The sequence below is a fragment of the Cucurbita moschata genome, unplaced genomic scaffold (genome assembly GCF_002738365.1).
Source record: "Cucurbita moschata cultivar Rifu unplaced genomic scaffold, Cmos_1.0 Cmo_Scf00027, whole genome shotgun sequence".
Lineage (NCBI taxonomy): Eukaryota > Viridiplantae > Streptophyta > Magnoliopsida > Cucurbitales > Cucurbitaceae > Cucurbita > Cucurbita moschata.
In genome coordinates this window covers 1,382,925-1,396,754 of record NW_019268543.1, presented here as the reverse complement: position 1 = coordinate 1,396,754, position 13,830 = coordinate 1,382,925, and the positions used below count along the sequence as shown (strand labels likewise).

The 13,830-nt window shown below is 32.6% G+C and overlaps 2 protein-coding genes and 1 non-coding gene across 6 annotated transcripts; 1 reads left to right on the top strand and 2 right to left on the bottom strand.

Moving 5' to 3' along the window:
• Nucleotides 1–35: 35 nt before the first annotated feature.
• On the bottom strand, nucleotides 36–2,401 carry LOC111462749 (thaumatin-like protein 1b). Its single transcript, XM_023106471.1, has 3 exons — nucleotides 1,884–2,401; nucleotides 1,085–1,778; nucleotides 36–646 (listed from the first exon to the last, which is right to left on the bottom strand). The coding sequence occupies exons 1-3, from the start codon at nucleotides 1,942–1,944 to the stop codon at nucleotides 457–459; spliced, it is 945 nt and encodes a 314-aa protein (XP_022962239.1). The 5' UTR covers nucleotides 1,945–2,401; the 3' UTR covers nucleotides 36–456.
• Nucleotides 2,402–5,518: 3,117 nt separating this feature from the next.
• LOC111463037 lies at nucleotides 5,519–5,623 on the top strand. Its single transcript, XR_002713823.1, has one exon. It is a non-coding gene; the product is annotated as a small nucleolar RNA Z279/snoR105/snoR108 (small nucleolar RNA).
• Nucleotides 5,624–6,159: 536 nt separating this feature from the next.
• LOC111462458 lies at nucleotides 6,160–10,588 on the bottom strand. Of its 4 annotated transcripts, XM_023106038.1 has the most exons (13): nucleotides 10,300–10,588; nucleotides 9,766–10,006; nucleotides 8,798–8,891; nucleotides 8,581–8,689; nucleotides 8,406–8,498; nucleotides 8,241–8,328; nucleotides 7,975–8,068; nucleotides 7,770–7,867; nucleotides 7,446–7,649; nucleotides 7,239–7,355; nucleotides 7,064–7,140; nucleotides 6,740–6,784; nucleotides 6,160–6,651 (listed from the first exon to the last, which is right to left on the bottom strand). In XM_023106038.1, the coding sequence occupies exons 2-13, from the start codon at nucleotides 9,967–9,969 to the stop codon at nucleotides 6,243–6,245; spliced, it is 1,632 nt and encodes a 543-aa protein (XP_022961806.1). In that variant the 5' UTR covers nucleotides 9,970–10,006; nucleotides 10,300–10,588; the 3' UTR covers nucleotides 6,160–6,242. The 4 variants fall into 4 exon arrangements, with proteins under 4 accessions (XP_022961806.1, XP_022961804.1, XP_022961805.1 ...); XM_023106036.1 differs by having other exon boundaries at nucleotides 8,581–8,891; XM_023106037.1 differs by having other exon boundaries at nucleotides 8,581–8,891; nucleotides 9,766–9,997.
• Between the last annotated feature and the right edge of the window lie 3,242 nt (nucleotides 10,589–13,830).

Here is a 13,830-nt window from a genome sequence, read left to right as displayed (position 1 = left end):
TCAAAAAGTGAAACATTAAGACGGAAAAAAGCATATAATAAAAGGCAATATAAATTATAACATATGGTATAAAATATTTTTATGTGACTTATTTATTACCCCCACACTTTATAACCTTATCTTAATTATGTGTAAGTGAATCCCCAACGCCCCTTTCCTCACATTCTCTTTCTTTATCGATCCACCCCAAAATAAATTAATATTTCCAAATCGTGCCCTAAACTTTATCTAAATCTAATATTTCCCCATCCGGCCCGCTGGCCCCTTCCCCCTCTCTTTTTCCCCGTTCATCCTCGTCGTCACCCTTCGGTGAAGTCGGGTGGGCTTTTAACATCAACGGATCAATTCCTCGTGGGCCCTAGTATGGGCCCAAATGGCCCACTTAAACACCACTCGTGGGCCCCGTTATAAGCGCGTTGTGGACTTGGGCCCTACTATGATTTTGGGTAGGTAAGGTCAGAAGTAGAGGAACAGCTGCTGCAACAACCACCAAATCGCCACCGCACTGACCACTGAAATCCCGGCTACGTGCGGCGGTGCTGCGTTGATTTGTATCAGGGATGCGCCTTCATAAACCATCACACCATCACCGCCGGACGATGGGTTCGCCGTTGCCGGTGAGTTCTGCGCCTCCGATGACTTTTGGCTGCATTTAAAAAAAATAAAAATAAAAAAAAACAACCCAAATTAGAGAATAAATAAATAATTATTAAATTATATTGGTGGTTAGCGAAAATCTGCCTTATAATATTATTGGTTAAAGTTGGAAAAGATTCAAGCAATAAATAATTGTTAAATGTCATCTATGACCTTTTGACTACGGCTATATGAAAGTGCGTGCCTATACTGGTCACCTCCGGGTCTATGTCGGCCACCAACAATGGCGGTTGATCAACACAAATGGACAAAAAAGCCCTTCTCCACCAACCCAATTTCCAATTATACCCCTCTAGTATGGCCTTGTGGTGGCTAATGACCAGAGACCAACGTTCATATTCAGGAGTTTTTTGTTGGTGGACGAGAATGCCCTTGGGCGAGGAGAAAACGACAGACATAGAACGAGGGGGGTTTTCAGTAAATTTACCTTGTGTTTGGGGATGGACAGAATGTGATGACGTAATCAGCACTGGCGCATGTGAAGGTGCTCGTCTTGTCGTCGTACGCGTAGCTGTAAGCGCGTGGGCACGCACTCTTGAAGATCTGAGAGTACATCGACGGCTGGCAAGTGTCTGGTGTTTGGTACGCGCCCGTGCAACAATACTGCGGTTTGTTAAACGCATCACAGGCGCTTTTACACGCGACACCCTCCCTTCCGTCGGCACTCGTCACACGAAGCTCTGATGGGCACGCGCCATTTAGATCCACCACGCAGCCTGTGCTTGTACAGTTATCGCCGGAGCCGCCCTGTGGTACCACTATCATCGGAAGATTATAACCATCCACGAGACTAACGTCGAAGAAATCAAGTCCGCCGGAGCCGTCGAGAGTAAACTCCGCCAGAGTCGCCGGCGGCGTCGCTCCATTTCCGGCGCACTCGAGTTTGTTAGAACCACAGTCGCCGGTGCCGCAGGAGAATTTCCCGGTGGAATCTTCAGAGCAGAGTGTTCGCCCCCAGAAACGCCCTCCCCAAGATGCCGGAGCCGGCAGCGTCTTGGAATCCCCAGTCTGGAGAGAGAATCCAGTGGTGGGAAGCGGCGGAACGCCGCCGTTCGACAGAATCCCCGGCCAGACCGTGAACTCACATTTGTTCACAAAAGTAAAGCTCCTTGAAAACCCACCTGAAAATCCAAAAAAGAAAACAGAGAACAACAAATGAACAACCCAGAGAACAAAAAAACACCCAAAATCAGAATCAATGACCAATTAGCTCCATATTCCCAAACCTGGTACCAACAGCAGCAGATTTAAGAAAGCCAATAAGAAATGATGAACAGAGACCGCCATTGGAGCCGAACAGAGGAGCTTCTTCAAGCGAAACAGAGGGCGACACCGGAGACGAAGAAGCTCCGGCGATGGGGGACAAGTTCAGAGCAGAAGAATGGGGACGGAGAGGGCAGTGTATTTATAGAACTGGAAGAGGAAAAAGGGAATGGGCAACGGCTAGAAGTGTTGGGAAAGCAGTGGGGCAGGGGAATTGGAGTTGCAGGGAAATATTCTGTTTCTTACGGCGGTTAAAGGAGTATTGGGAAGCGTGAAGACAAAGTTGGGGGTCTGTGTTTCTGTCAGAGTTTGTTTAACAGGAGAAGAAACGGCATGGCCAAGTTGAAGATTAATTAAAAGCAGAGACAGAAATAGAGATAGAATACTGATACAGATTTGGAGAACCGCCATTGTCAATTTGGGCGTGAGCAAAGAAGTCGTGGTTCAGCGAGTTGGTAGGGGAAAGTTTAACCGACTCTTTCTCAGTTCAAACACTGTTTATATTGCTTTGGAAAGCGGGCAAATTACCAATAATTATGACAAAGATACATAAATATATTATAATTTAAATTATATAGGTTGGATGAACACGACTCTCCTATAGTGTCTACTTTGAGTATAAGTTCATGCGACTTTGTTTTGAACCTCCCACACCACCGCCTCACACCAATGGAGATATGGAGATAGTATTCTTTCCTTATAAATTTGTGATCATTCCTAAAATAGCTGATATGAAACTTTCCTCCAACAATACAAAATAATAATAAATAAAAAAAACATTGTAATTGTGTCCCCAAATCTGATCGGGAGAAGTACCACTTTGATATCATTTATAACGAGCAATCCCTAGAATGCTTTGATACCATTAATAACACATATGTCCAATATTCGGAATCCATATTCAGCACATAATGGGCTGACAATCCCCACATCTAATTGCGACATACTCTGTCTTCACTTTACACAGAGCAACACGAGTTTTTGTAAGATGCCCACATGCATTATAGAAAAATTATGAGTAGATCACCCAGCATATAATTGCCCTAGGCTCAACCTTGGTGTTCATATGATTAAGCCACTAAATAAGTAATATGCACCTTATTAATATAGACAGTGAGGGGTGACTTTAAGTTATTTTAAATTGTTTTTAGTTATCTTTATCGTCACGATCACTCTTATTTAAATGTAGTTTATGTTCATTTAATCGAGCGTCGCAAATCACTTGATAAACTTAACCTACTTTTATTAATTGAATTTAATTTATATTTATGATATATTATTATTAAATTGAATTTTTCATAAAACGTTACTGTAAAAAAGGAACAATGGCAAGTAAATAAAGTGGTTGAATATTTTCTCCTACTTTTTACCCTCCAAAGTGAAAAGATAGTTCAATTATTACTTATTACCTATTATAATATCTACCAAAAACCTTCTTTTTTTTTTCTTTACTCTGGGAGTCTAATTGTTAATTTAGTAAAGTCAAGTTAGTCAATTTAGAAATAATTTAATTTTAATTATTTATTTTTAGAAATTATTTACAAAACAATAAGTACTTGATAATTAATAGAACGACCAACATTATTAATTATTGAGGCAGATATTTGTAGCTGCACACCACAAACACTCCAAACATAAAACAAAAATATAAAAATTAAATTAAATTAAATTAATAAAAATATCCATTTATCTTAAAAAAAAAAAAAATATATATATATATATATATATTAAAACTTTAAAAAATTCAATAATGTTTTTGAATTAAAAAAAGAACTTCAAGATATTTTTATTATTAATATTTTGTCATAAATTTTTTATCTATCCTATTTAAATTTTTAATAAATTAAAAAAATACTGTTAATGTTCTTTCATCGTTAATTTCAAAACTATTATTGAGATAGAAATTTAAAAACTCATAAAAACTAAAACTTGAGATTGCGTGATAGTAACCTCAAACGATATAAAAATCTAAATTTTATTTCATGTTTACATTTTTTAAGAATTTATATTTAAATAATAATTTTAAAATATTATAATAAATATTTTATAATTTATTCAAGACTGAAAAAAATGGAAGTGAGAATCTTTGCTTAATCCAAAACACGGGAATGTATGAAAGTTATTTTATTTATAGTTAAATAAATTACAAGGATATGGAATAGAAACAATAGTATATCTAGATATTTATTTATAATAAAATATCAAATATATATATATATATATATATATATAATTTAATACTAAATATTTAAATAAATTATTTTATAAAATTGATAATTGTGATGTACGACCTTCCAAAAAGATGGTGACGTGGCTGAAATATAGAGAGTACTTCATAGAAGGACGTAGTCCCTTGGAAGCCTCTCTAAGCCGAAATTTATTTTTTATTTTATCAGGACCTTTGTTTTATTTAATTCTATATTTTGATTTTTATGTTTATTTTATTTTCTATCTTTTAATAATTTAAATTCACAAATTTCAACAAAAATTTACCTATAATGTTTTTCTCTTTTAAATAGTTGAATAAAATTTAAGTTACGTAATTTGACAAATTTAAAAATTCATTACTAAATTGATGATTAGTTAAGTGAAGTTAAAAATTTTAATATATTTAATTAAAAAATATTATTTATTATTCTACTTTTCAAATTAGTAAAGATTAATTCTAACAATTTAAACATGATTTAATCGAATAAAACTCATATTTTCGATAAAAAAAAATTTGGGTATTCAAATGACCCACCAAACAAATGTTGATGTAATTTTTCCTTACACTTGTTGAATTATTTTTTAAAAATCGGAATAAAATTAAAAAGGAGGAAAAAAAAAAAAAGAGAAGTGTGTTGCAAGTCACATGTATTTCTAAAAAATTGTTGGATTATTAATTAATTAGGGACATTTCTTGGAAATTGATCCAACCCCTTTGTTGGAAATTGAAAAGAAAGATAATGGAAATTTTCACAATTTTATGTGACATTTTCTTTTCCCTTGCTTCTTTTCCAAGTCCTCACGACTTCTTATCAATTTTCTTTCAATTTGGTGTTTATTTTTTTATTATTATATTTATTCTTTTTTCTTTTTTCTTTTTCTATTTGAGAATTAGTTGAAATATCTTTAAAATTTTCATTAATTTTCCTACATATTTTCTTAAAATATTTTTAAAAATATTTCTCAACAAAAATAAATTATATAATTCTTAAATTTTGTAGTTTGTGTTTAATCATTTCTATAATTTTGATATTTTTTACAATTTATTGAGTTATTAGACACAAAATCAAAAATTAAAATTTTTATTAATGATTAATACATCAAATAGTTATTAAAAATATCATAGACCTAATAAATATAATTAAAATTTTATTGAACAAATAAACATAAACGATAATATTAGCGGCATTCAAGAAATTTTTTTTTTTTAAGACTTGAAAAATACGAAGAAAAAAAATTATTGAATAAAGGGGCAGGATGGGAAGACATGAAGCAATTACGGATGTGTGAGAGTTCCCACATCGGAAAAACTAACCCATTGGGCGCTGAAAGGTCACTATAAAAAGGCGGAAGCAGGTGATGTGAAGGCATGATCCTTCAGGCAGTCAACGGGATGTGATGAGTGGTTGGCTCTCGCAAATGAATGCGAGATGGGTGTCCGCCCCAAAGCCTGGTTACGACAATTGGGCACTCTCATTCTTACCAATCTGATCCCAACTTCGATTCCCAATAATGTATATTTTTTAATTATTATTTTCTGTCTCTTTGTTTTTTGTTAATATTATTTTAACAAATCCTTTAAAATTTTGGCTTTTATTTTTATTTTTTTGTAAATTCTCATTTTTTTTATATTAAGTTTTTTCAACTTTTATATATTTTAAAAATTAGTTTCGTATTAAGTTAAATTAGAAACTTAAATTTGTATTTTGAAATTTCAGAAATATCAATTTATCCATTATGGTAGTTTACTTTATTTAACTAGATACAAAAATCTTATTTGTACATTTTTAATTAATCAAAGTTAATTTTATTACTTTTTTGACCCTGCAACAATTGAGTTTGTGGTGTCATTTTCTCGTATATATCTATCAATTTAATGTACATGTATCTGATAGAGAGCATTCTTTTGGAGAAGTTTAATTGAAATATACAATAAGGGGAACGAAAACTCACCCAAAAGTATGCACAAAGGAATTTAACCAAGAATGTGAGGACATATTCGTGTATTTATTTCATTGTGGGTATAGACGTCAGGTACTCAAAAATGTTTTTATCTACACTAAACCAATTCCGAGCATAGTTATTATATCTCATTTGTTTGCTTCAGCTTAAATCTAGGCTCTAGCAAGAGAACTCAACGTTGAAACGGAAAACCCTTTGCTTAAAGTCCAAATTCCTTTATCTTTATTATAATTTCTATAGGATTCCGTACCTTTGTTGTTGCTGGGATCCCTCTTTCTGATTGTTGGAGTAATTCCATCATTATTGGCTTTGATGATTTGGCTCTTGAATTGGATCCGACGAGCATTATATGGCTGTGGAACTGCCATGTTCTTGGAAGTAGGAGATTGGCAACGGAGAGATGTGAAGCGTTGTGGTTGTTGTTTTCCTAAGTGGATGAAATGGTGGAGCAATGTGACCAACTCGAGGATTTGTTGCTCAGTTTTGATTCTGTCTGCATGATACAGCGTTTGAAGGCGAATTGGGTTGCTCTGTGTAGCTCTGCCTTTGCTGTGTTCCTTACTACACAAAACCATGGCGAAATTATTTTAAATGTTGCCCGGTTGAAATTTTGTACCTCTCTCTAGGAAACAAGAATGCTGAAACAAACCTTTGGGTTGCCCATTCTCCAATTCGGCCACAAGCTTGATGCGCTCTGTCACGGATCATGGTGATATTAGGAACGCATAATGGAAAACACAAAAATGAATTGAGAAAAGGAAGTGGTTTGGATGACTTTTGAAATGGTGAATGCTAGATATTTAAACTTCAATACCAAGCAAAAAATCTTGAAACTAGAAGCGCAAGTTTGAGGCGAATTTGGACACTTCTGGGAAGAACATGAAGTACTCATAGAAGATTTTGAGAAAGAATTGGTGAAGATTACTTTTCATCATTCTAAATATTTAAGTAGATAAAGGGAAATTTCTCCTACTTGCTCGTGTTTGCAGCTATTGGAACAAGCCATTCAAGGATCTTATCCATTTCCGCTTTGACACCAATATAAGTTGGCTGCAGAAAGACCATTGTTGTTCACAATTAGTAATGACCGACAGTGGAATTGAATTCAAGATTGAAAACTCTAGTGAAACACAAAGAAAAGGTAATACCTCCTCACTGAGATTCACATTCCGCAATCGAGAGCGCAGACCAATTTTAACGCTTGTAGGCAATGCCCGGTATAATGCATCCCTCATATTTGAAGGAATGGAGGTCGGGCGACACGCCTTACAGAAAATAGCATAGCATTTTAAGCAACATATATCAAATTTGAGAATTGGTGTGGTAAATTTGAAGAAAGGAGGAAGTAAGCTTACAATGAGATTTATCTGGCTGATTATGATTGCATAATGCAAGGCAAGACCAACAGAGCCCAGTTTCTGGCCATTACTTCTGTCCTCAATAGGCAATGTTTTATCTGTAATGACTGGTCCATTGCAGGCACCTGTGTTGTGATCATCAAATGTTTTGGCTATTGTTTGGTTTATCCATGTTACAACAATAACGAGCTTTTCTACAATCTGTGAACAAAAGAAACCAAAGAAAATTTTCAAATTGGTTAGTTAACTGTCTCTTCTGCCTATGATTGAAGTTTGTTCTTTATCATCTCACAAAATCTCGGGTCATTCAGAAGTAAATACCTCATCTAAACTTCTGGACCAAAGGCACTTGCTTTGGAAACTCCTTACCAGCTTTCTTTGTACGTTTAGTTCTCCTTGGAATATTGACAGACTTTCTCCTATATTTGGAATAAACCGACCGCATTGAATAACACATTGGTGTTCTTGTGTAACAAACTTAACACCACATTGTTTGTGTAACAAAATTTGCAGGTTAAATACCAACCTGTTCCTGCTTGGTTCATTGACTCCACTTCGTCAACTTTCCGTCTGTAATCTTGCTCAAATCTTTCCAGTGCTAGTAATTCATGGTATAATTCCTACAAGAGGTTCAGTACTCGGTTAAATAAATTAGAATTAACCATTAAGCGACAGGGAGACGTTTTTCAAGCTGCAGTCAAAAGTTACTGGAATTTGGAAATGTTTTTTTTTCTAGTAATTATCAGCACAATATGACAAACTTGAAGTAACTGAGTCGAAAACTGTACTTACAGATGTAGACTGAGCTAAAACAGCTAGTTCCTGGATCGCTGCTCTGGCCTCTCGAGCTTGTTTTTTACTTGAATCATTCAAATCTAGTCTGGAATATCATAATTATTCGACAATGTTTTCGGAACATCAATAACAATTGAGCAAAAAGGTGACAATATCGACTACCTTGAAAAGTACTGATCCAGATTATGCCACTGTGGATCCTTGCACTGCTTTCCAAATCGTATAACCTCCCCTAAGAGAACGTCAAATTCCTGCCTACAGGAACAGAAACTTAAGACTACAAAGTTTGTTTCTGATAAGCATAAAAGTTCATGACGACATTGCATGATCACAACACCTTTTGTCAGCAGCTGCAATGCTTAGCAATTCTTCTGAACTTGTTGAGACTAATTGTTTTATCCCTTCTGATTGTAAAAGTTCCTCTTTGAGAAGCTGGATGTTTTCTTCTGAGAGAGATTGTGACAAATTCGCTACTTTGCTTATTGTATTAGCTACTTCAAAAGCTAATATAGAGATCTCCCGACCATTTGAAGCCATGCCTGTAAAAAACCCACTGTTCATGTGCAAATTTGACACACTATTCCCAATTGTTTTCAATAAATCAATTGCCCTCCCGCGTGACCCTGCTTGTGAGTTCACTGGTGCAACCTATACAATAAGACAGACCAATAACAGAGCCTGAGGACTAAATGGATAAAAAGTTGACTGGAAGCACTATATCCTTTAAATCAATATAACCATTCATCTAGTATTGTGTTTCTCCTTCAAAAGACGGGCACAAATTGTAGAAAAAGAATCAAGAATGAATAATCTTGGCCTTATTTATTTATTCAATCAAGTAGGCATACAGAATTTATAAACCTTCAAACATATGATGGTGTTCATATTATTGATAATATAAGAATAGTGCAAATAATGTAGGCAAAGTCATGCAGATCACCTTAAAGGATCAGTAAGAACTTCTAATGACGTGCTATATCTATATGTATGGTCGTTATTTCTTACATTTTCTCATTAAATAACCATAAAGAAGGTCGCAAGGACATCACTAGGGGAAAGGAGTCTATAAAACAGTGGAGCACATGCTTGTCCATTTATAGGTTGCATTTGCAAGATTCACGGTGCTACAGATTTACGATGGCAGATTAACCATTCAGTATTCCCTATCTAACACATGATGTCAAGAGACTAAATCGCCTTTCCAGTATTCAAATATTCTAACTTCTATACTTCAGAAATCCTGTATTGACTTCTTAAGGATCCAAATATATTCATCATATCGAGTTATTTATAAATTTCATCACGTTGATCGCCAGCAAATTCGAAGGATCTCTCTCCTACCTATTCCACAACTAATCTTTTCGACGGGTCAACTCTTCACAGCATTAATGTGAAATTCAATTCCATAAGTTGCACCTTCTTTCTCTTTAATCTGATCAGGATTGACTAACAAATTTGATTTCCATAGCCATAATTTGGTTTTAATCACATCTAAATGGTAATGCAAATGGAATAAACATACCTTATTGCTTCCTGTCTTAGACGGAGGTGAGAGCAATAGTGTCACACCAGAACGAGACCTTTGCGGCATTTCATTCGGGTCAATTGCCTCAGAACTCAAACACGAATTCCCTTTCCGATCCTCAGATGTTTGCGTTATCTTCTCTGATTCGAAGTAATCCTTGTCTATTCCATTGGAACATACTCCTCCCATTGTGTTCCCCATCTCAAACGTCTTCAAATCTCCAAAGTCCCTGTACAATCTGGACGATCATCATCATTGATTTAATTTCCACTTCATTAACGCCTGAAGCAAGGAAAACGAGGGGCGGGGAACAACAAAGAGCACGCACAACACAATCACATAATTACAACACCTAAATTTCTCAATCATCGAGAAACTTACAAGTTATAACCGGCGGATTGAACTAAGATTCGAAAATTATCAACCGATACGCAAATGGAAAATCCATTACTCTAATCAAATCAAACAACAAGAAATAGCAAGTAGCGACAGTAATCAGCAGAAGACTCAATAACCAGCACAAGAAAATACCTCAGAACAAAGAAAAAACAAGAAGCAAACGTATTTCAAAGAGAAATTCGCAATCGGAGCGGGGACGTGTGAAGCAATATCGTGAAGAAGTCCAGAAGCGTTCTTGTAAGAAATTATCAGATTAAGCGTGCTTCTGCTGCTGCTAACACAAGAGAAAGCTCGTCCAGAGTGATAAATTAGAATGGAAATGAAACGTTTTCCATTTTCAGATTTGAGTGTTGAAGCCGAAGAAGGAGGAGGAGCAGCAGAGATGAAGCACAGAGGCGGTGACTCGGCTCCTCCGCGGCCGTGGATTGTAGAAGAAGAGGCTTCTTATGAATTCAACCGCCAAAATATAGTCTTCCCTCCTATCATTTTTACCCTTCAAATAATTTTTTTTATTATTTTTAAAATTTTGAAAATCATTTTATACTAAAAAAAAAATATTAGAAAATATGTTACATGACGTTTAAACTTATTTCTTAAATAACAAATAAATAATCTATTTTGATCCTATTTAATTTAATAAACTTTTTTATTAATTAAATTAACAACCACTCGAATATTTGAATTCTCTAATATTATTTGTGACGATTGGTGTCATCATTTATAAGGGTAAAAACTATATTTATGTAAAATTAATAATTTATTTAAAAAACATCAACTAAAGTAAAGATTAAAAATAAAAATAACCCTATCCTTGGTTTAAATTATTAGAACACGTAAAACTATAGAAATATTTAAAATAAATAAATATTAATTATATATATATTCATTTTAAAAAAAATAGTAATTAGGATAATGTTGGCCTCGTTTGGGTTGCAAGAAAAAAGAATGACGTGCTCCAAGGTTGCTAGGAATACGATCTTCGTGGGTTTTATTTTATGATTTTAATATAAGTCAACCAATTTACACAAAACATTATGATTAGAGAGCTTATTATAGGTTTATCTGATATAAAATATTGTAAATTTGCGTTTACTTTATTTTTATTTTTCTTTTGTTTAATTACAATAAAAATAAAATAAAAATCAGCAAATTACTATATTTGGTAGATTTGGTCCCTATAAATTTTTGCATTGAATTTGTGTTCATATTAGCTAAAGTTGTTATTATTAAACTATGATATTCACTTTAATTAAGTTTTTATAATAAGCTTTTTATTCTAAAGTGACGTCACTTTTCACTAATTTTATAATTATTGAAGAATTTTAAATTATTATAAAAAAGCATATTATTCTTAAAATAAATTTAAATGAAATCAACTCCAATAAATCGATATGTACGTATATTTGGTCACTTTTTTTTTTTCAAAAAATAAAAAATAAAATATATTTTGCGAACCATTATAGAAAAAACCCTTTAAATTATACTTGAATGTGTCAATTACTCGGATAAAAGTTTCCATATGCGTGCCACATGCCTAAACCATTTCACTCTATTTGACTTTTTATTTGTATTGCCAAATAAAAAATATTAAAGAATCGTTTGACTTTTTTTCTTTTTTTTTTTTCGCGTAATTATTTAATTTGAATTGTTTCATATTATATAACGGTCGAGGACATTATCGGCATTTTTTTTGGAATATCCTACAAGCAAAGTCCACTCACCTCATCCGACGGTGGATATTTCATCCATGCGATCTTGACACGTGTGATTATTGTATTTAATTCATTTGCTTTGTATTCGTGAATGAAAACGTATATCCGACCTACATTCATAGGTATTATGGTAATTTGGAGTTGACTTTTTTTGCTTTTTGACTTTTGATTAAGTTCATTTCGTGCACGAAATTTTTAAATTAGTTGTTGTGAACAATACTTATATACACGATGTATATGAAATAACAATTATTCAAACTAACCTACGAGACCGAGCATTTCATTTTCAGTTGTTTTTATATAGAAAGAAGGTCGATAAAAAATAAAAGAGTGTGAAAATGATTATTCATTTCAATAATTAGAAATTACCATATCAAAATTACTCGTCCAGTTAAACGAACAGCAAGACTCATTTAACGACCATTGAGCTAACCTATGCACGACCGTACTTTGCAATCTATTGATATATGAGCCAATTGATCGAATCGGTTTAATTAAAAAGGAAGGGTCGAATCGAGTTGAGTTGGGTATAATTGGAAAATTAATTATTTTTATTTTTATTCTTGTCTTTAATTGTATAATTGGTCCACCTAAAGGCTTAATGGGCTTCCTTCTTTAGTTGATAATTTGGGCTCTCTTATCACAAATGACCATTTTTGACCTTTCCTTTCTTTTCTTTTTTTTACTGAAAATTTGAATAATAATAATATTATTATTATTTCTATTTTTTCCCTCTTTATTTTTGTTTTACAGAATAATATCCCATTGGGAATTTAGGAAATTATTTTTAAAAAAAATTACAATAATTCCAAAAGGTGGTTATGAGAGAAGTGAAGTTGTGGGCCCAAATTGATGGGCTCAGCACGTGCGAGTACATCATCTTAACGTGCGAATCGTTCAATCTCTTGTGTCTCGCGCTGTCACACACCTCTCACTGGCCCCGGACTGATTCAATCATGGTGGTTGGACGGTCCTGATTTCATCTTCTCCTTTATTTGTTCTTTTTTGAATTAAGATATTTGTATATTTATATTAAAAAAAAAAAACATTTCTACTCATTTATTCAATAATTTCTAAAAACTTAATGCACCGACTGATATAATATATATATATATTATTTCAATAATATAGGTAGGTATTAAAATTTCTTATTTTCTAATTAAAAACATATATCTCAACCAATGACACGAGAGATAAATATTATAATTTTCAATCTCAATATATATATATATATATATATATATATATATATATATATATATATTATTTATTTTATTTTTTTTTTTTGAATTATGTTTGGTTCGACTATATTTGTATTTTAAAAAAGCAAAAAATTAATAAATAAATATTGAAATATATATTATTGATTGATTAAATTTATATTGTTTTTAATATTATGTAACTAGCTATGAGACTTTTTAGTGTGTTTGTATTTATTATTTCAATTCATTTTGGATTTTTTTAAATTCCTTTCAACATTTTAAACTGATATAACTATTTTTTATCACAAAAATTAAAAATTCAATTAATCCAGTTTAAAGGTGTTAATGATGAGATATTAATCTCACTAAATTTAATAAAATTAATAATTTTAAGTAATTAATACGAGTGATTATTAAAATTATTTCTAAATTGAGTTTCGTCACACTTTAAATTTATATATTTTTTTTATTTAAATAATTTTTTTATTAAAATATGAACTCAACTCTATATTTTTAAGAAAAAGTAAAATGTTAAACTTTATTTATTTTAAATATTAAATTAAAATTGGTAATTTAATTTCGAATGTTTAAAGAAAGTGGTTGGAGAATTAAAAAAATGAATTAAGAAATTATAAATTAAAAAAAAAAAAAAAACTGTAATTTTATGGTGCCACGTAATAATATTTTCAAAAGAAAAAGGGTTAGAATTGGAAGAAGAAAGTTTACTTTGTTCCCTCCGGTAAATATTT

Excerpts from the sequence above, each read along its gene's own strand:
- LOC111462749 (XM_023106471.1), bottom strand. The coding sequence starts at position 1,944 with ATGGCGGTCTCTGTTCATCATTTCTTATTGGCTTTCTTAAATCTGCTG. Across the intron at positions 1,779-1,883 it reads TCTGCTGCTGTTGGTACCAG|GTGGGTTTTCAAGGAGCTTT; the intron begins GTTTGGGAATAT and ends TTGGATTTTCAG. Across the intron at positions 647-1,084 it reads TGTCCATCCCCAAACACAAG|CCAAAAGTCATCGGAGGCGC; the intron begins GTAAATTTACTG and ends TTTTAAATGCAG.
- LOC111462458 (XM_023106036.1), bottom strand. The coding sequence starts at position 9,969 with ATGGGGAACACAATGGGAGGAGTATGTTCCAATGGAATAGACAAGGAT. Across the intron at positions 8,892-9,765 it reads CTAAGACAGGAAGCAATAAG|GTTGCACCAGTGAACTCACA; the intron begins GTATGTTTATTC and ends CTTATTGTATAG. Across the intron at positions 7,141-7,238 it reads ATGTGAATCTCAGTGAGGAG|CCAACTTATATTGGTGTCAA; the intron begins GTATTACCTTTT and ends GTCTTTCTGCAG.